Here is a 21,636-nt window from a genome sequence, read left to right as displayed (position 1 = left end):
AATGATGGAAGCAAAGGGAAGAAATGGATTCGGTTTAGAGGAAATGTTGCTGATTCGAGGTTTTTACCGAAAGAAGGGAACACTGGTGGATCTAGTAAATGGAAAAATAATAAAAGGCCATGTCAGCACTGTCGTGGAACCAATCATCAATCCTTTAGATGCTGGAGAAAGCCAGATGCTAGGTGCAGAAGATGCCACAAGCTGGGTCACATGGAAGCTATTTGCAAAGGGAAAACTTATCAGCAAGCAGGAGAAGCACAAGTGGCAGTAAATGAAGTTGATGAAGAGCACCTGTTTGTAGCTTCAGCTGGTGAATCTTCAGTCGACAATAATACATGGCTGGTAGATAGTGGCTATACCAATCACATGACTGGTAACTTAAAGCTATTCAGGAACATAAACAAGACAGTAAAGTCTAGAGTCAGAATTGGCAATGGACAACATATTGAAGTGCAAGGTAAAGGTGTAGTTGCTATTGAAGGAAACCAAGAGGTAAAGCTAATCAGGGATGTTCTCTTTGTGCCAAATATTGACCAAAATCTGTTAAGTGTTGGTCAGTTAGTGGAGAAGGGCTATAAAGTGAAGTTCGAAGGAAGGGAATGTCTCATTAAAAATGCTGACAGCAAAGAAGTCTTGAGAATTCCAATGAGGGATAAAATTTTTATGTTCAAGCCACATGAGATGCAACAGATGGCTTTGAAATGCAAAGAAGAAAATACAGAGCTATGGCATAAAAGACTTGGGCATGTTCACATGAGAAGTATGCTCTTTATGCAGAAAAATGGCTTGGTAGATGACTTGCCAAGTTTGGAGGAAGAACTTCCACAATGCAGAACCTGTCTTCTTGGCAAACAAACTAGATTTCCCTTCAAAGGGAGTCTTGAGGATATGTCAAAAGCTGGAACTAGTTCACACTGATGTATGTGGACCTATGTCTGAACCCTCTCTCAATGGAAGCATGTATTTTATTACCTTTACTGATGATTTGACTAGGATGAGCTAGATCTATTTTCTGCGAGCTAAGACTGAAGTAGTTGATGCATTTATGAAGTTTAAAGCTTTAGTTGAGAATCAAAGTGGGAAGAAAATTAAAGCTCTCGTGTCGACAATGGATCCGAGTATACAAAATAACAAATTTAAGCTGATTTGTGAGCAAGCAGGAATTGTGCAGCAATTTACAGCTCCTTACTCACCTCAACAGAATGGGGTCAGTGAGAGAAAGAACATAAGTATTATGGAGATGACCAGATGTATGATGCAAGAGAAGAATTTGCCTAAGAGGTTCTGGGCTGAGGTAGCTAATACTACTATATTTCTATTAAATAGATTGCCTACAAAAGCCTTAGAGAAATTAACACCTCTCGAAGAATGGCAAGATATTAAACCTTCTGTGAAAAACTTGAAGGTTTTTGGATATTTGTGTTACACTCATGTTCCTGAAATTAAGAGGGACAAACTTGATAAAAAGGCACAGATTGGGATCTTTGTTGGATATAGTCTTCAATTAAGAGCTTACAGAATTTTCTATCCCATGACAGGGAAAATAATCGTGAGCAGAGATGACATGTTTTTAGAGGAAGATGAATGGAATTGGATAGATGGAAGGATCACGAATGAAGCACTTCGAAAGACAGCTTGAAACGGACGTGGAGACTAATGGAATTACGAGAGGAAATGGAAGAGAGTATAGATGATCAACCTGTGAGAGGCACAAGGTCACTTGCTGAGATCTATGAAAGAAGTAATGTGGCAGTGCTCGAACCATCCAACTTTGCAGAAGCCAAGGAAGATCATAAGTGGATTGCAGCAATGTAGGAGGAGATAGCAATGATTCAGAAAAATCAGACTTGGGAATTAGTAGACAGGCCACTAGACAAGAATGTGATTGGAGTTAAGTGGGTGTTTAGGACAAAGCTCAATCATGATGGTTCTGTCAATAAGTATAAAGCAAGACTGGTTGTGAAAGGCTATGCTCAAATATGGGGAGTAGACTATTCTGAAACTTTTGCTCCAGTTGCAAGGTTGGACACAATAAGGCTTTTGTTAGCTATTGCAGCAGAGAAGGGATGGACTATCTTTCAGTTAGATGTCAAGTCTGCATTCCTAAATGGAGAGCTTGAAGAGGAAATTTTTGTTGAACAACCTGAAGGTTTCAGTATTAAAGGGCAAGAGGAAAGTGTATATAGATTGCACAAAGTTCTATATGGACTGAAACAAGCTCCAAGAGCTTGGTATGGAAAGATAGATCGATATTTACAGGATTTTGGTTTTGCAAAAAGCTTAAGTGAGTTCACTCTTTATATCAAGAAAGTAAATCGAAGTGTGGTAGTTTTATCACTCTATGTGGATGATTTATTGGTGACAGGAAATGATGCAGAACTGATAGAAAATATTAAGCAATGTTTGTTTGCAGGTTTTGAGATGACAGACTTAGGAAAAATGGTTTATTTCTTAGGTCTGGAAGTTAAGCAAAGTCCATATGAAATCTTCATTTGCCAAAGGAAATATTTGAAGGAAATTTTAAAGAAGTTTCAGATGGAAGAATGTCGAAGTGTCAGTACACCGATGGCAGCTAAAGAGAAGTTGCAGAAGGTTGATGGAACAGATGTTGTGGATGCCTCGATGTATAGAAGTTTGATAGGGTGTCTCATGTACCTTACAGCAACTAGACCAGACATTCTATTTGCTAGGGGTCAAGAATTCAATTTACAAGGTTTTTCTGATAGTGATTGGGCTGGCTCAATGGATGATATGAAGAGTACATCTGGATATTGTTTCGATTTTGGATCAGCTTGTTTCTCTTGGTGTTCTAAAAAACAAGAAATTGTAGCTCAATCTACTGCAGAAGTAGAATTTATAGCTGCTACTGCAGCTGCAAATCAAGCTTTGTGCTGAAGAAAATAATGAAAGATTTATAGCTGAATTTCAGTGGCTGTATCAAAATCAATGTGGATGATCAAGCTGCTTTAGCAATATCTCTGAATCCAGTTTTTCATGGCAAAACTAAGCATTTCAAGGTTAAGTTCTTCTTTCTGCGTGAGGTGCAACAAAATGGTGAAGTTAAGCTGGTTTATTGCAAATCTGAAGATCAACTTGCAGATATGTTCACAAAACCACTTCAAGCTGGAAGATTTGAAGTATTAAGAAAGAAAATTGGAGTATGCAGCAGCAACTGATAACTGATCCAAGGAGGAGTTTGTTGGATTATAATGTCTCAATGCTGCTGGTTTTTCGACTGATGTTCCTCTATTCTGTTTTCTTTTTATGGTTTATTTTTCTTGCTAAGTTGGTTATATTATGCAGCTGGTATTTTTGTTATTTAGGAAGTGAATTAGCACGTTTAGGTGCAATTATATGCTGCACGTGTGTGAGTGGTTTGTAAGCAGTTATTGTTCTTGTTTAAGTTGTCCTGTACTTGACAGTTTCCTATGCAAGTTTGTGTTCTGTTTTCTCTGTGCTTCTCTTCCTCATTCGAAAACCATAGCTTCTGGTTTTCTGTTTCTTGTTTACTGTTTGATCAATAACAACAGGGGGTGGGTTTGCGGGTTTTACATTTGTAAAGCCATAGGAAGACTGGTGAAATTGGTTATCATATCTTATTAACGATTCTCTGGTTTATTTCTTACATCAATGATGAAACAGGATCAAATTAGCACAGATTTAATTCTGCACAACCTCAGCTGCAACCCGGTTTCCGTTCTCCTGATGTCTCCATGTTATTGTGGAGTCAAAACATACATTTTACAATCGTGGGAGTTGATATCAGCTGAGATTTGTCCCTTGATTGAATTTTGGGTGGAATGCTGCACCAAAATTTGAGTAATTTTCTGTGAGCACAGTTCTTCATCAAATAAACAATTATGTTTGGCTCTGAAGTCTCACCATCCACAAATCTCTAGCTTCGACTACTGTTGTAGAATTGATGCCAATGTCAGACCAAGAGGCAGTGACTGTAGCTCTCGATGAACCTCTGTTCCATAGAACCACTGCTACCTTGTTTGCGCTGAGGGGACCTGCCCAAACCTACATTGTTTTGGATGCATGATTGTGAACTTTATAAGATTCTGCTAAAAATGATAGGACGAACAACATTGTTTGAAAGATAACTTCACGAGATCTATTAGTCACCCTGGTATTTACACTGCATGACCGTTTGTTGATTGCCATAATATGCATAATTGCATGCTGGGAATGTCCTTTTAGGTCATGAACAAAAGTTAATAAACTGACCGACAGAATATTAGGTTGGTTAACCTGATAATCAACCTTGCTGTTGAATCCATTGCTGTGATGAATACAAGACTTTTGTTTCTGCCATCAACTTAACTCTGTAACTTCTAATGATTTAATTAAATTTATATAAGAATGGGATCTATCACCAATTTTCTGTTGGTTTCCCAGCCACAGGTTTAAAGTTTTTTGCGTGTTAACTTGAACAAACGAGGAAGCATTGATACACTTACACCCCTAAAGATAGACAACTTGCAAATTATTACAATCCATTTGCTTTCAAATGTCTGCAATGGGCTATGCATTGTTTTGATATTGATAATTGATGCAGAGCATATGCAATGTTGCTTTTTGCTGTACCATGAATGACGTACTAGTTCCGGGTACTGTTATTAATGCAAGGAAGGATGATCATACTGAAGAAAGTTTACCTCAAGATTGCCATCTGACTTAACCTTTTTCCCTGAACGCCAAGCCCATCTACAAAAGAGTGAAAATGCTTTCACTGAGGAAAAATTCATCGCAGGGCATTCCATTGTAACACAATTTGTCGATACCTTGATTAACAGCAATAACTTCCTTGTTGCTCAGCAACATGAGGGTCGTGTTGTTCATCGATCGCACATCACAACCAATCAACAATGGAGCCTGTTCGGAAGGACCCAAAAAAAAGAAAAAAAAAACTCAGCAAAAACGTGTCTTAGGTGTCTGTTTATTTCAAAATATGTCTTACTCATACCTTGACCAATGCCCATATGCTGAAATGCGAACGGTATTCTTCTGTGGTCATTCCACCATTTCCGACTTCAAGCATGTCAGGATCTGAACACAATTTAATTCCAAAATGACTTGTTGATTGTTCATCTTGCAAGTTCCTCTCTTCCAATCTCTCTGTTCGATATTTAAAAATATCGAACTAAAAAAAATGATGAACATCATTACCATTCCATCCTCCAGGTCCAGCATAAGATGCCCATTTATCATTCAGATCTGCCCGAGATGTCATTCTGATGCAAAGAGGAAATTCCCGTCACTTATTTATGACATCAGAAGTGAAGTCGTAAGAACATGAGCTGAAAGGATCGCAGAGTCGTTCATTTCGTTGGTTTATGTCGACATAAACTAATTCCTGGATAGTGAAACTTAATCACAAGATTGGTTCCATTCCAATATGCAGGGAGATTTGCAAATTAGATCCCTTTTTCTTTTTGATTACATGCAGCAATTAGGACATGAAGCAGATTTTATGTTCATATTCAGTCACCTGTCCCAGTTGTCCGAAATATCTTCGGTTGTTCTCCAGCTATTCCCAATGGACGAAGCCCAAGTTGCTGGGTCTTCTTGTCCCCTGAAGTTTTGGTGCAAAAGGTAAGTTCTCTCTGCTTCTGTCAATAAGCGCAAATGATGGATGAGAAAATTAATCCTGCAAAAGGCTCAACTCACCATTCACAGAGAGAGAAGAAGATTTTCCTTCCAGAGTTTAACAGGGCTTTGCTCATGATTGGGTACCTTTAGCAAAGTAGTTTCAGTTAGGAAAAGAAAAGTTCAACATTGATTAGTAATGGCAGAGCCCCTTTCAAAATTCTGCTGAATGAATTTGGTATTTTATGTTATGTCCTAAATGAGGATATTCGGCAGCCAAAGCGTGAAAAAATCAGAAAAAACTGCGTACCTTTCCTTGGGACTCGTACCGGGATTGTTACAATTATCATACTTCAAGTAATCAACCCCCTGCCAGATAGAAAACATTAGAATGAGCGAAAGCGTGAGCGAGTGGGACGATGCAGATTAATAATGGTCCAATTCCTCAGACGCTACTGAATTCTACCCAGGAAGCAAAAGTTTTCGCATCTTGCTCTTCATGACCGAGCGATCCAGGCACTGTTCCACTGCATGTTTGAGATCTACAAAAAGAGACCAGATTGAACTTTATATGGTAATCAAACGATGGTTTTCTTTTCCTGTTCTCTTTCGCCTAATGTAATGAACGTAAAAAGAGTTGCTTTAGTTAATGTTACGGCCATACCCAGCATCTGAGTAAATCCCAAGCTTGAGGCCTTTGCTGTGAACATAATCAGCTAATGCCTTAATTCCAGATGGAAATGCTGAAGCTTTGGCAACCAAATTACCCTGCCACAATTATCGAATTTCCCTCCTTTTGATAACTCTTAACCAATTTTATACTCTTATCATACGGTGGCGAGACAAGATTTAGGAATGTACCTGAGAATCTCTGTTAAGCTCACCCCAGCAATCATCTTTAAAAGGAAAACGAGGGAAAAGAAGCAGAAAAATAAATATTCGGACAATGCTTTATACAGTCTGTGATTCTACACGAGCAAAAACATGTCAACGCACCTAAGTTTACATACTCATATCCTAGTGCAGCAAGTCCGGATGAGACCATCGCATCCGCTGCAACATTCAAAGAAAGTGTTATTAAGTAAATTAGCCAGATTAAATCCTGCAAAGTTTTTGATCGATTCCATTGGTGCGTGTTGATCAAGGTACCTGTTTCCTTTATCAAATTTTCGTTGATGTTACACTGAAAGTGGTTCCAGCTATTCCATCTGTCGCAATCAAATTGCCCAGATGAGATCAAACATCAGCTAGAAAATCAGTATCCCATTTCATCTCGGGTGAAATGCCACTTGGGAATCCATAGAAGCATATAAATGTGTTGGACACAACAATTTGCTAATGCAAGGAAATGCATTTTTTCTTCTTGTTGCAAGATAATGGCGAAAAAGACGTCACACCATGATCGGATTCTCTAAACAATACAATAACAATATAGTACACTCCAAAGTCCAAATGCATCGTACAAAACTATTTAATGAAGGGCATGGAAGGTTTACGCATGCAAGAGTCATGGATCACGTGAAACCTTTTTTCTCATTTGATGTCCCAAAGTTGAAAGCCAGGAATTTAAATGTAATGTGTCGGCTAAAATAAACCATATTGAAACAAACTATATTGAAACAACAGCTTGCAAGATCTGTTTTTGGTTATTAGAGCTCTCAACTGCTCCCTGACATTGGTGACCCTTAATCATCTGTTGCATGATCATCACGAGAAGCCAATGAACTGCAATTCCAGTGATCAATTAGTGTGCAAATCTAATTATTAGCTCTCTAATTTTCTGTTTCTACTTCTCGTTGCAAATGAAATCCTACTTGACATAAAAGTTAAAGTGAAAACTGAGAAAAAGTCTCATGCGGGTCTCGCATAATTTATGGAAACGAGAACATTTTCCCACTTATTTTATGACTATACTAATCCGGGCGAAGAGCAGAAAGGTTCGTATCTTCTTTCTTCATGTTCGAATTATGATTAGTTCTATCCATTGGATCAATCAGTTCCATCACAAGAAGGTTAACCAGAGAGAAATGAGTAGTACAATCCCATACCCCATTTGAGGAGTCAAACCGAGGCCGTTCTCGAGAAGCTTTCTTCTGATTCTGCCTCTTCCATGGAGCAGGTCCATGCTAACGCTCGTCGCTGGCCATCCAGCGGAGGCGACACCAGCATACAGAACGCACGCAGCTACCACCACCACGACTCCAACCACAGACTGCTCTCTCGAATTAAACGAGGTAGCCATCGCCCGAAATCACTTCTCTCCCAAAACAAACTGAAAAATATGCAGTCAGATACTGAAGGAGCCAGAAAGCGGAAGTGGTCGTATTTATATGGATCAAAGATGGAATAAGGTCAAGATAACAGCTCAGCTTTTAACTAAAAACCGACAACCACTAAAAAAAAAATACGAAAAAAAATTGAATGCGAAGAGCCTGCCATTCTTCATCTCGTTTTCATCGTAATTTCCAATTAATTAATGGGATGATTGAACGTGGGATATCTGTGCATATACAACTTTTCTTTCCCTCCGTTCACATGCACCAAAGAACAACCGTGGTCATGACGTCCGAATTGTTTAAACTTATTCGTTTCTTTATCTTTCTTGTTTTGTGAGGGAGTTGAAGTGGACGTGAAGCTGATGCTTACCTTTTCCAGATGACTTGAGAGATTAGGTCACAAGGTTTTGTCAGTCTCCGCGTTCGACTTCCTTGTCGGTGCATCAAGCCTTGCTCATCGGGGAACCATGTGATCTCATCTGATTAAATCTTTTTCTTAGTCCAATGATGCAGCCACTCATTAGAGAACGAAAACCAATCAAAGGATTGCCAAGAACACGACATGGGGCCATCCGCTTTCGCTATTTGGCTGCCCAGTTCCATCTTTTTGACAATTAACTAAGCTTTAACAGGTCGCCATGAAACTTCCCTAAAAGTGACTGCAACTTCATCATCTTTCTAGCGATGGAAGAAGCTTCGCATAACTTCTGTAACGGGTCAATCGAACGATCATCTCGATATCGTCCTCTTTGCTACGAGAGCCCGTGCCCTTGGTGAATATGCCTTTCCCTACAGATTAGCTGGTAAAAGACGACAACACATCGCGAACATTGACTCCGTTGCCACGCACGTTTATGAGCCGAAACTCGATAGCGCGTTCCATCATTTCGGGCGACAGCTCGCGCCTGATGTCATCGCAAACATTGACTCCTAACGCATTACGCATTTGATCGAGATTGTAAATGGCGGAATATGTTTTTGTTCGGTTTATGGGGTTTCTCTGGCTCTTTCTTCCTGTGCGTTTTATCGTTTGCATACGACAGCTTGCGTTTGATGTCATGCGCACGGGGGGTTGTAGTTTCGTGTGTGGGACTTGTTGAAAATTCATTATGCCGATCTATGATATGATTTCCACGAGAGGAGCTGAATAAGCAATGTACCTCTCTAACTCCTCATTTAACTTTTTGCCCAGGTTGACACGAGAGCAAGGATTCGAGGAAACAAGGGCTACTGACCGCTGTTCTTGCAGTTGTTTTGCCAACCCGTGAAATATTTGATGTAAGAGGACCTCCATTCATGATGTCTGATTGAGTCTTGGTTGGATCTGAAGACTGCTAATATCATAGGATTTCTTTTTCACTTCCGTGTTTTTTTTCCTTCATTGTTCCTTCATTGTCTTGCTAACTGTCAGTCTCTACTCACTAGCTTTTTTTTTTTTTTGGGAGGTGTTGGGGGTTGCTTCGGGTTTTACTTTGTAAGAGACATAGGAAGACTGCCGAAGTTGGTGATCATATCTTATTAATGATTCTGTGGTTTATTTCTTACATCAATGATGAAACAGGATCAAATTAGCACATATTTAATTCTGCACAACCTCAGCTTCAACCCTGTTTCCTTTCTCCTGATGTCTCCGTGTTATTGCGGACTCAAAACATACATTTTACAAGCGTGGGAGTCGATATCAGCTGAGATTTGTCCCTTGATTGACCTTTTGGTGGAATGCTGCACCGAAATTTGAGTAATTTTCTGTGAGCTTAGTTCTTCATCAAATAAACAATTATGTTTGGCTCTGAAGTCTCACCATCCACAAGTCTCTTGCTTTGACTACTGTTGTAGAATTGAGACCAATGTCAGACCAAGAGGCAGTGACTGTAGCTCTCGATGAACCTCTGTTCCATAGAACCACTGCTACCTTGTTCGTGCTGAGGGGACCTGCCCAAACCTACATTGTTTTGGATGCATGATTGTGAACTTTATAAGATTCTGCTAAATATGATAGGACGAACAACATTTTTTGAAAGATAACTTCACGTGATCTATTAGTCACCCTGGTATTTACTCTGCATGACCGTTTGTTGATTGCCATAATATGCATAATTGCATGCTGGGAATGTCCTTTTAGGTCATGAACAAAAGTTAATAAACTGACCGACAGAATATTAGGTTGGTTAACCTGATAATCAACCTTGCTGTTGAATCCATTGCTGTGATGGATACAAGACTTTTGTTTCTTCCATCAACTTAACTCTGTAACTTCTAATGATTTAATTAAATTTATATAAGAATGGGATCTATCACCAATTTTCTGTTGGTTTCCCAGCCACAGGTTTAAAGTTTTTTTGCGTGTTAACTTGAACAAACGAGGAAGCATTGATACACTTACACCCCTAAAGATAGACAACTTGCAAATTATTACAATCCATTTGCTTTCAAATGTCTGCAATGGGCTATGCATTGTTTTGATATTGATAATTGATGCAGAGCATATGCAATGTTGCTTTTTGCTGTACCATGAATGACGTACTAGTTCCGACTGTTATTAATGCAAGGAAGGATGATCATACTGAAGAAAGTTTACCTCAAGATTGCCATCTGACTTAACCTTTTTCCCCTGAACGCCAAGCCCATCTACAAAAGAGTGAAAATGCTTTCACTGAGGAAAAATTCATCGCAGGGCATTCCATTGTAACACAATTTGTCGATACCTTGATTAACAGCAATAACTTCCTTGTTGCTCAGCAACATGAGGGTCGTGTTGTTCATCGATCGCACATCACAACCAATCAACAATGGAGCCTGTTCGGAAGGACCCAAAAAAAGAAAAAAACTCAGCAAAAACGTGTCTTAGGTGTCTGTTTATTTCAAAATATGTCTTACTCATACCTTGACCAATGCCCATATGCTGAAATGCGAACGGTATTCTTCTGTGGTCATTCCACCATTTCCGACTTCAAGCATGTCAGGATCTGAACACAATTTAATTCCAAAATGACTTGTTGATTGTTCATCTTGCAAGTTCCTCTCTTCCACTCTCTGTTCGATATTTAAAAATATCGAACTAAAAAAATGATGAACATCATTACCATTCCATCCTCCAGGTCCAGCATAAGATGCCCATTTATCATTCAGATCTGCCTGAGATGTCATTCTGATGCAAAGAGGAAATTCCCGTCACTTATTTATGACATCAGAAGTGAAGTCGTAAGAACATGAGCTGAAAGGATCGCAGAGTCGTTCATTTCGTTGGTTTATGTCGACATAAACTAATTCCTGGATAGTGAAACTTAATCACAAGATTGGTTCCATTCCAATATGCAGGAGATTTGCAAATTAGATCCCTTTTTCTTTTTTGATTACATGCAGCAATTAGGACATGAAGCAGATTTTATGTTCATATTCAGTCACCTGTCCCAGTTGTCAAAAATATCGTCGGTTGTTCTCCAGCTATTCCCAATGGACGAAGCCCAAGTTGCTGGGTCTTCTTGTCCCCTGAAGTTTTGGTGCAAAAAGTAAGTTCTCTCTTGCTTCTGTCAATAAGCGCAAATGATGGATGAGAAAATTAATCCTGCAAAAGGCTCAACTCACCATTCACAGAGAGAGAAGAAGATTTTCCTTCCAGAGTTCAACAGGGCTTTGCTCATGATTGGGTACCTTTAGCAAAGTAGTTTCAGTTAGGAAAAGAAAAGTTCAACATTGATTAGTAATGGCAGAGCCCCTTTCAAAATTCTGCTGAATGAATTTGGTATTTTATGTTATGTCCTAAATGAGGATATTCGGCAGCCAAAGCGTGAAAAATCAGAAAAAACTGCGTACCTTTCCTTGGGACTCGTACCGGGATTGTTACAATTATCATACTTCAAGTAATCAACCCCTGCCAGATAGAAAACATTAGAATGAGCGAAAGCGTGAGCGAGTGGGACGATGCGGATTAATAATGGTCCAATTCCTCAGACGCTACTGAATTCTACCCAGGAAGCAAAAGTTTTCGCATCTTGCTCTTCATGACCGAGTGATCCTGGCATTGTTCCACTGCATGTTTGAGATCTATAAAAAGAGACCAGATTGAACTTTAAATGGTAATCAAACGATGGTTTTCTCTTTTCCTGTTCTCTTTCACGTAATGTAATGAACGTAAAAAGAGTTGCTTTAGTTAATGTTATGGCCATACCCAGCATCAGAGTAAATCCCAAGCTTGAGGCCTTTGCTGTGAACATAATCAGCTAATGCCTTAATTCCAGATGGAAATGCTGAAGCATTGGCAACCAAATTACCCTGCCACAATTATCGAATTTCCCTCCTTTTGATAACTCTTAACCAATTTTATACTCTTATCATATGGTGGCGAGACAAGATATAGGAATGTACCTGAGAATCTCTGTTAAGCTCACCCCAGCAATCATCTTTAAAAGGAAAACGAGGGAAAAGAAGCAGAAACAATAAATATTCAGACAATGCTTTATACAGTCTATGATTCTACACGAGCAAAAACATGTCAACGCACCTAAGTTTACATACTCATATCCTAGTGCAGCAAGTCCGGATGAGACCATCGCATCCGCTGCAACATTCAAAGAAAGTGTTATTAAGTAACTGAGCCAGATTAAATACTGCAATTTTTTTGATCGATTCTACTGGTGCGTGTTAATCAATTTACCTGTTTCCTTTATCAAATTTTCGTTGATGTTACACTGAAAGTGGTTCCAGCTATTCCATCTGTCGGAATCAAATTGTCCAGATCAGATCAAACATCAGCTAGAAAATCAGTATCCCATTTCATCTGGTGTGAAATGCCACTTGGGAATCCATAGAAGCATATAAATGTGTTGGACACAACAATTTGCTAATGCAAGGAATAGCATTTTTTCTTCTTGTTGCAAGATAATGGCGAAAAAGACGTCACACCATGATCGGATTCTCTAAACAATACAATAACAATATAGTACACTCCAAAGTCCAAATGCATCGTACAAAACTAATTAATGAAGGGCATGGAAGGTTTACGCATGCAAGAGTCATGGATCACGTGAAACCTTTTTTTCTCATTTGATGTCCCAAAGTTGAAAGCCAGGAATTTAAATGTAATGTGTCGGCTAAAATAAACCATATTGAAACAAACTATATTGAAACAACAGCTTGCAAGATCTGTTTTTGGTTATTAGAGCTCTCAACTGCTCCCTGACATTGGTGACCCTTAATCATCTGTTGCATGATCATCACGAGAAGCCAATGAACTGCAATTCCAGTGATCAATTAGTGTGCAAATCTAATTATTAGCTCTCTAATTTTCTGTTTCTACTTCTCGTTGCAAATGAAACCCTACTTGACATAAAAGTTAAAGTGAAAAACTGAGAAAAAGTCTCATGCGGGTCTCGCATAATTTATGGAAACGAGAACATTTTCCCACTTATTTTATGACTATACTAATCCGGGCCGAAGAGCAGAAAGGTTCGTATCTTCTTTCTTCATGTTCGAATTATGATTAGTTCTATCCATTGGATCAATCAGTTCCATCACAAGAAGGTTAACCAGAGAGAAATGAGTAGTACAATCTCATACCCCATTTGAGGAGTCAAACCGAGGCCGTTCTCGAGAAGCTTTCTTCTGATTCTGCCTCTTCCATGGAGCAGGTCCATGCTAACGCTCGTCGCTGGCCGTCCAGCGGAGGCGACACCAGCATACAGAACGCACGCAGCTACCACCACCACGACTCCAACCACAGACTGCTCTCTCGAATTAAACGAGGTAGCCATCGCCCGAAATCACTTCTCTCCCAAAACGAACTGAAAAATATGCAGTCAGATACTGAAGGAGCCAGAAAGCGGAAGTGGTCGTATTTATATGGATCAAAGATGGAATAAGGTCAAGATAACAGCTCAGCTTTTAACTAAAAACCGACAACCACTAAAAAAAAACGAAAAAAAAATGCGAAGAGCCTGCCATTCTTCATCTCGTTTTCATCGTAATTTCCAATTAATTAATGGGATGATTGAACGTGGGATATCTGTGCATATACAACTTTTCTTTCCCTCCGTTCACATGCACCAAAGAACAACCGTGGTCATGACGTCCGAATTGTTTAAACTTATTCGTTTCTTTATCTTTCTTGTTTTGTGAGGGAGTTGAAGTGGACGTGAAGCTGATGCTTACCTTTTCCAGATGACTTGAGAGATTAGGTCACAAGGTTTTGTCAGTCTCCGCGTTCGACTTCCTTGTCGGTGCATCAAGCCTTGCTCATCGGGGAACCATGTGATCTCATCTGATTAAATCTTTTTCTTAGTCCAATGATGCAGCCACCCGTTAGAGAACGTAAACCAATCAAAGGATTGCCAAGAACACGACATGGGGCCATCCGCTTTCGCTATTTGGCTGCCCAGTTCCATCTTTTGACAATTAACTAAGCTTTAACAGGTCGCCATGAAATTTCCTAAAAGTGACTGCAACTTCATCATCTTTGTAAAGTATGGGTTTTGACCCAGTCAAAAATAAAAAGGAGAAAGAAGAAGGAGAGAGATCGAGAGTCTTCGGGAGAGAAGAAGAAAAAGAGGAGAGACAGAGAGAGAAGGAAAGAAAAGAAAGAAAAAAAAAAAAAGAAAAAGGGGGAAAAAGGAGGAGATAAAAGGGAGCCTCGCCAAGCCATGAAACACAATGCCCGGTAAGTGCTTGTGCCACCCATTCGTTCAATCGGAGTAATTTTGGCCCACCATTCGTTCAATCGGAGTAATTTTGGACCTAGGGCTTGAAATATGGCATGATGAAGTTTCGTGCTCGCACTTCGCGCTAAGGACGGCTTTGAGTAATTGCTTTGGTTGAGTGATTTATTAGCATGTAGGTATTGTTTTATTGATGAATAAACATAATTTAGTCAAGTCGTTAGTTGGAGAGTAACATATTACTAGGTTTTAATATCGTTTTCGATTTATTAATAGGAATACGAGTGTATTGGCTCAAGTAACCACATAGGTTGATTTTTGATTTTTCAGGTGAGTGGTGCTATCTCTTAAGTTCATGTCTTCAAAATGATAAAGATTTGATATTTTATGAGCTATAAATAAGCATGTTTATTGGGATAAAAACAGTGCACCACCACCCACGGTGGCCGCAATGGTTTCGCGCTTTCTCCCCCACCGTGGGGGGAGGGGTTCAAAACCCCGCGTCTCCATTGCGCACGACTCACCCGCGGCTGGGTCTGTGGTGGTGGCCCAATTCGCCCCCGGTTTACCTCACCGGCTGCCGGCTGTTCAGGGTTCTTGGGTCAAAAAAAAAAAAAAACACTACAAGTGTCATAATTTGGCATAAAGGGACACTTAAGAGTGCCACATTCGAAGAAAAAAAAATCACTTAGGTGCCACTTCGGCCAAAGTCCGGCCAAAATGTTGACGTGGCATTTTTCCGGCGAAGCGAGTGCAAAACGGCGTCGTTTTGTACGCTGACGTGGCCAAATAATGCAAAAACGGCGTCGTTTGTGGCTAATGTGGTAGAAAAATATAAAAAATAATTAAATTAAATTTAAAATTAAATTTAGTTAAAATATGAAAAAATAATAAATTTAATATTAAATTTAGTTAAAATGTGAAAAAAATTCAAAAAATAAAAAAATAGAAAAAGGGCGATGGCTGAGGGCTCACTTCTTTTTTTTTAATTTTAAAATTATTTTTAATATTTTAACTAAATTTAATTTTAAAATTATTTGTTTTTCATATTTTAACTAAATTTAATTTTAAAATTATTATTTTTTCATCTTTGAACTAAATTTAATTTTAAAATTATTATTATTTTTAATATTTTTATATTATTTTTTTACTACGCAGCCCAAGCCGTTTTTGCATTATTTGGCCACGTCAACGTGCAAAATAGCGTTTTTTTGCACTCGCTTTGTCGGAAAAATATCATGTATGCAATTTGGCCGGATTAGCACTCAAGTGATCCGCTTTGCTCCGATTTTGGCACTTAAGTGTACCTTTCGAAAGTTATGACATTTAAGTGTCAATTTCAAAAGTTATGACATTTAAGTGTCAATTTCTGTCAAGTTATAACACTCTAGGGTCCCGCACCTCCTTGTCTAACCTGATACTGCCATGTTTTACACGTAACATGCAACTTCCGTGCGCACCAATGAAAATGGAGTAGATGGTTAAGTCCTCCATTGACGTCAAAGTCTGTTCACATTGGCAATTCGTCCAGTCTTCTCCTTTGCCGTGTTTCACCGTGTGGAAAAATCTTCTCCAAAATATTCTCCAAAATCGCTATCGCTTCAAGTGGAATGTGTCCACATACAAAAATTCTGGTGTTCAGATTTTGATCCGATTGGCCGTCCGATACCTAAGTAACGGGAGAGGAGTGTGTATGGCGGGAAGTACTATGTGAGGAAGGAGATGCTTACCTAAGTTGCTTTCATAGTATTTTAAAGTGAGAATTATTTTTGTTACTAAATGTTGATCTACATGTGGTAGTCTAATTATTACCGGTGGCTGCATGTCATGACAAGTAGCTAGTTCATGACATGTCATGTCAAACCGCCCTTACTAGCCAATAAGCTCTTGACCTTAGTGGTTCTAGTATAATCTCTTTCAATGGAATAGCTTTTACATGGCATGCATCCTTTGTCGGATTTACCCAGCTCTACATATCATCTCCATATCGTCTCGCCTTAGCCATATTTGTCGGGAAGAACACATGATCGATAGTCTAGACGAGCTTGGTATACCATGCAATGCATCTAGAAGAGAATGAAGTCAAGTCATTATGGAATGCTCCATGAGATGGTGGAATCAATTAAAGCAATAAGACTTGTGCCTGCAGGTGCAAGGAAAGTCCTTTAGTAATGAACACTCTTGACTTCCACGTCCAACGACTCAATTTGCAGAATACCCAAGTCTGAAAACTGAACTTTTTATCCGGGAAAAGTGCCAAAAAAGTCCTAAACCTTTTGGTTTTGTGCCGATTTAGTCCTAAACTTTTTTTTGGTGCCGATTTAGTCCTAAACCTTTTTATGTTGTGTCAATTCAGTCCTTTCCGGCCAATTTTGGCCGGATTTTGCTGACTGGATGCCGGCCGGCTGACGTGGTCTGATTGGCGCTGATGTGTACAATTTTTAATAATATTTTAATATTTTTAAATATTTTTTATTTTTTATTTTCTTTTTATTTTTTATTTTTTTCTTTTTCTTTTTCTTTTTTTCCTTCTCATCTTCTTCCTCCAGCCGGTCAGCCGGAGCCGGGCGACCGGCCGAGGTCGACCTCGCCGCCACCTCGGCGAGGGCGGCCTCGCATCGGGCGGGCGAGGCTCGCCCGCCGGATCCGGGCGAGGTCGAGCCTCGCCGCCCGCCCGGCGAGGCCGCCCTCGCGGCTGGGTGGCGAGGCTCGCCCGCCGGATCCGGCAGGGTCGAGCCTCGCCCATGGCCGGCGAGGGCGAGCCCCGCCAGCTCGGCGCGAGGCCAGCTGGACTCCTCCCCGGCTCCGTTCTCCGATCCCAATCTCGCCCTAGAAATTTCCTCCCTCCTCCGCTCATCGTCGTCGTCGTCTCTAGGGTTTACGGGAGCTCGGGGTGTCTTCGGTCACGCGGCCCGGCCCGGATTTTTGCCTCGTTTCTCCCGCGGCGGCGATTCATCGGGGGTGGGGGGTTTTGTGATTCCCGGGTTCTCCGAGGCAGCCTAGCCTCGCGCCGAGCTGGCGGGGCTCACCTCGCCGGCCATGGGCGAGGCTCGACCCGCCAAATCCGGCGAGGCCGAGCCTCGCCCGCCCGGCGCGAGGCCCCTCGCAGCCCGGGTGGCGAGCCGGACTGGCGAGGTCGAGCCTCGCCGCCACTCGCCCGGGCCGCGAGGGCGAGGTGGCCGGCGAGGTCGCCCGCCGGCCGTCGCCTCGGCGGTCCGCCCGGCTCCGGCGACGGGCCGGAGGAAGAAGATGACAAGAAAAAAAGAAAAAGAATAAAAGAATAAAAATAAAAATAAAAATAAAAGAGAAAAATAAAATAAAAATAAAAATATTTAAAAATATTAAAATATTATTAAAAATTGTACACATCAGCGCCGATCAAGCCACGTCAGCCGGCCGGCGTCCAGTCAGCAAAATCCGGCCAAAATTGGCCGGAAAGGACTGAATCGACATAACGTAAAAAAGGTTTAGGACTAAATCGGCACAAAGCCAAAAGGTTTAGGACTTTTTTGGCACTTTTCCCTTTTTATCCAGTGTGAACTTAAATTCATCAAATCATCGAGCAATTTCGAATTCATGAATTTACAATAATGTCGTCCTTGTATCGAGCTAGTCATTATGGAATGGTCCACAAGAAGGTGGATCAATTAAAGCAACTAGGACTTTTCTTGTGTGCGCAGGCGTAAGAAAAGTCCTTTAGCAATGGATGCTCTTGACTTCCACATCCAACAACTCAATTTGTCGAATATGCGGGTCCCAATGCTGAACTCTCCATCGAGTGTGAATAATGTCGAGCAATTTCGAATTCATAGATTTACAATAATATCATCCTTGTATGTAATAAAGCTACGTTACCATGAATCGATGAATGAAAACAAGGGATAAGAGACGCAAGACAAATGTGGATGCTGAAAGGCCAAAAAATCGAAAAAAGAAAGAAAAAAGAAAAAGGTAAACTAATCAAAGCAAAGTTCTCGATGCTTACTTGAGACTATATATGATAGAAGCCATTGCAGTTCGCATAAATGTTCGATCATTATCGTGTCCATCTGGCTTTAATGTTTCTCCATGCTACCTATTCATATCGGTCCGATTCTAAGTAGTTTTGTGTCTTTGAAAAAAGATAATTTGTCTAACCCGATATCCCAATAAAGGTCACCATTATAGATTTGAAACTCCTTATTTTAGCTCTTTCTATTTCTATTTCGCTTGTTTTCTTTCCGTCGATGTCTATTTGACACGGTTACGTAACCCGCTACTTGCGTGAGAGACCAAGGAAAATGGAGTAGATGGTTAATTCCTCCATTGACGTCGTCGGTCCATACTCGGGAATTTGTCCATCTTCTTCAATACCGCGTTTCCTTTCTTTTGGTCCGAAATGCGGTCTCAGTGCGTGGAGGATTCTCCTCCAAAATCACCATGACTTCTGGTGGGATGTGAACTTTTTTGTCACTTTCTCTTACATCACATCTTTCATTGCCGACAGAAATTTTTCTTGACCATGTTAAATACATTTTTCAACCAAAAACATGAAATGGTCATCACCTTCTGATCAGGTAAGTTTAGCCAATTGATCCTATAACACACCACGCCAAAATATATTTTTCTTGATGATGTCTGATAACGATCTCTACACGAAAACAAAGAGAAAATATAGCTCAAAACACTCATTAGTATTTCTGGAAAAGAAAAAGAAAACCGAAAATAAGACTTCGTAGTGCATTTGTTGAATTCATGCTTTTTTGGCAACGGATTCATTATTTATTAAAGCAGGTTGGGATTATATTTCTGCAGTATTAAGTTATCGCTTTGTGGACTTACATCCCAATCCTTACTCTACCAAAGACTTATAAGTCTTGGCAAATAAAGGGCCATACATATTAAATATACGATGTGCATTGTGCATATTACCGAAAAATATAAAGGAAATAGCGACCGCAACAAATGAGAATTCATAAAGTAATTGCATAATATTGATAATTTAGGGAAAAATGTGTATTACCTCTCAAATTTCAAGAGAGTTTTGTGTAATATCTCCCAGAAAAGAAATTTGATATTTTCTCTCATTCACTGAGAAGCAGCGATCATTGACCTGTTTGTTGATTTGATGGTGTCAATTCTTTTATAAATACGTGGGTTATAGTTAGTCCATTATAACACATGCGCGCCTAGAAACGAAGAAAAGCCCACCCCAAAAAACCTAAAACCTCTCATGGCCTCGTCTCAGAAACAACTCTCAATGTTGTTCCTCGCTTACCTTCTTCTCATATTCCCATAACAAATGGGCAAAGGAACTTTTCAAGTGCCATAACTTGACACAAAAAGACACTTAAGTGCTACATTCTGTTGGAGAAATCTTTCCAGAATATTTTGAAGCTGACAAAACATTTCTATCAGTCTAAGTCTGGATATCGATAGTTAAAGTCTCAAGATTTTATAGTCTCAAGACTCGTTATCTCAAGACTCAAGACTCAAGACTCAAGACTCAAGACTCAAAGTTATTCTCACCGACAGTCTTTCTAATCCAAAGTGTTGAAGGAAATCCAAAGTCGAGGTTTATGATTGAGGATTTGATCCTATCCTCCGGGATAGATTCTTTGGTTGGATAATCATTTCGGATTCTTTATATCTTATCTAAGAACGATTGAAGATCCGATGGTCGACGAAATAATCTTGGATTATTCTATTCTTGGAAACCGAGATCCTGATTGTATGGGCGAACAGGATTGATGGGCTATCATCGATTCCTTATATAGCTCGGATGATCTTCTTGATTGATTCCGTCCAACGGGTAGATTGGAGGAATTCCTTTGGTAAGTGCCAACGGCTATGATGGCATGAAGGAGTATAAAAGGAAGACGTTCTAGTTGTTTTAAGTGTGTGATCGATAGAAAATTCCAGAGTCTCAAGATCCTTTGATTGTTAGTTGAGACCGAGCGAAATTGTATACCGAGAGTGTTTATACTTGGTGACGCCTTGAGCAAGTGTGGTAGATCATCTACACCTAGAAATCAAGGAAGATCAACACCGTAACATCTCTTTGATCATAGTGGAATCCAGCCAATCTACTGTCGCGGTAAGAGTGGACGTAGGCTTGAATCAAGCCGAACCACTATAAACCGAGTGTTCAATTCTCTCTTTCCTTACTCAGTCTTGCGATTGAATTTTCAACTGTTGCAAAGTCTCTAATTGTTTAAATATCGTGCAAACATCGAGAAATTTTTTTGTATACCTATTCACCCCCTCTAGGTACTCGTACTAGCTATCTCAATTGGTATCGAGCCTCTTGTTCTTACTTTGTTTGAAGTGTTTTACTGAGTAAAAGATCCATGGCTAGTATGCTAGCACCGGGCTGATGGAGGGCAAAGCAATACCGCACCTCCCTACTTCGATGGAAAGGATTACAACATCCGGAAGAACAAGATGAAAGCTTTCCTACGATCAAAGGATCCTCTCGGAATGGGACGTAGTGGAAAAAGGAATCACTATTGCTGCTGCATCAAACACCTAAAGAGGAAAAGAAACCGTTGAAACCAGCGGAATGTCTCAAGAAGAAATAAACAAGAGACAAGCACTTGATGCTAAAGCAATTTATTCTTTATATTGTGCTTTGTCACCAACTCGAATATACGAATATCTTCTTGTGTCACAGCAAAAGAAGTCCGGGACAGGTTACATATCACTTATGAAGGAACAGATCGAGTGAAGGAGACCAGAATTAACATTCTTCTTGGTCAATATGAATCCTTCAAAATGAAACCAGAGAATCTATAACCGACATGTTTAGTCGTTTTTACGATATTGTCAATGGTCTTGAGAACCAAGGACAAAAAATTTCTGATCCCATGAAGGTGAACAAGCTTCTACGTGGACTCTCCAAGGATTGGAATCATATAAAGACTTCAATAAGAGAGACGCAAAGAATCATGCCATTATCTCAGAGACGAACCGATGGAACTCTTCATCTTACGAAGTGGAACGAATTAATGAAGACGAAGATCCAAGAGGTAAGAAATCTATTGCACTAAAATCAAATGATGATTCGATGATGCAGATTCTGAAGATGATATGAATGATGAGGAGCTCGCCCTCATGATAAGAAAGATTCAGAAAACTGA

General features: G+C 40.0%; 3 protein-coding genes across 3 annotated transcripts; 1 reads left to right on the top strand and 2 right to left on the bottom strand.

Moving 5' to 3' along the window:
- The first annotated feature begins 1,674 nt into the window (after positions 1–1,674).
- Positions 1,675–2,895, top strand: LOC120286969 (uncharacterized mitochondrial protein AtMg00810-like). The gene is made up of 2 exons (XM_039299581.1): positions 1,675–1,741; positions 2,366–2,895. The coding sequence occupies exons 1-2, from the start codon at positions 1,675–1,677 to the stop codon at positions 2,893–2,895; spliced, it is 597 nt and encodes a 198-aa protein (XP_039155515.1).
- A 679-nt stretch (positions 2,896–3,574) lies between these two features.
- LOC104416280 (alpha-galactosidase) lies at positions 3,575–8,142 on the bottom strand. Its single transcript, XM_039300728.1, is given in 16 exon segments — positions 3,575–3,803; positions 3,883–4,023; positions 4,662–4,693; positions 4,696–4,710; positions 4,788–4,878; positions 4,970–5,052; positions 5,173–5,237; positions 5,495–5,578; positions 5,674–5,739; positions 5,903–5,961; positions 6,059–6,134; positions 6,257–6,360; positions 6,454–6,488; positions 6,589–6,645; positions 6,742–6,800; positions 7,641–8,142. Coding segments are annotated over 16 exon segments (1,248 nt in total). The 5' UTR covers positions 7,835–8,142; the 3' UTR covers positions 3,575–3,716.
- A 1,216-nt stretch (positions 8,143–9,358) lies between these two features.
- On the bottom strand, positions 9,359–13,659 carry LOC120287648 (alpha-galactosidase-like). The gene is made up of 15 exons (XM_039300729.1): positions 13,425–13,659; positions 12,523–12,581; positions 12,370–12,426; positions 12,234–12,268; positions 12,037–12,140; positions 11,837–11,912; positions 11,682–11,740; positions 11,454–11,519; positions 11,274–11,357; positions 10,952–11,016; positions 10,752–10,834; positions 10,574–10,664; positions 10,447–10,496; positions 9,670–9,810; positions 9,359–9,590 (listed from the first exon to the last, which is right to left on the bottom strand). The coding sequence occupies exons 1-15, from the start codon at positions 13,616–13,618 to the stop codon at positions 9,504–9,506; spliced, it is 1,251 nt and encodes a 416-aa protein (XP_039156663.1). The 5' UTR covers positions 13,619–13,659; the 3' UTR covers positions 9,359–9,503.
- Between the last annotated feature and the right edge of the window lie 7,977 nt (positions 13,660–21,636).

This window comes from Eucalyptus grandis, chromosome 8 (assembly GCF_016545825.1).
Source record: "Eucalyptus grandis isolate ANBG69807.140 chromosome 8, ASM1654582v1, whole genome shotgun sequence".
Lineage (NCBI taxonomy): Eukaryota > Viridiplantae > Streptophyta > Magnoliopsida > Myrtales > Myrtaceae > Eucalyptus > Eucalyptus grandis.
The sequence above is the reverse complement of the archived record's forward strand: the minus strand, read 5'-3'. Positions and strand labels throughout refer to the sequence as shown.

Coding starts and splice junctions, on each gene's coding strand:
- LOC120286969 (XM_039299581.1), top strand. CDS start 1,675: ATGGAAGAGAGTATAGATGATCAACCTGTGAGAGGCACAAGGTCACTT. Junction 1,742..2,365: donor TGCTGAGATCTATGAAAGAA/GTAATGTGGCAG, acceptor TATTGGTGACAG/GAAATGATGCAGAACTGATA.
- LOC120287648 (XM_039300729.1), bottom strand. CDS start 13,618: ATGGCTACCTCGTTTAATTCGAGAGAGCAGTCTGTGGTTGGAGTCGTG. Junction 12,582..13,424: donor GGTTTGACTCCTCAAATGGG/GTATGAGATTGT, acceptor TGATTCCGACAG/ATGGAATAGCTGGAACCACT. Junction 10,497..10,573: donor AGTTATTGCTGTTAATCAAG/GTATCGACAAAT, acceptor ACTCTTTTGTAG/ATGGGCTTGGCGTTCAGGGG.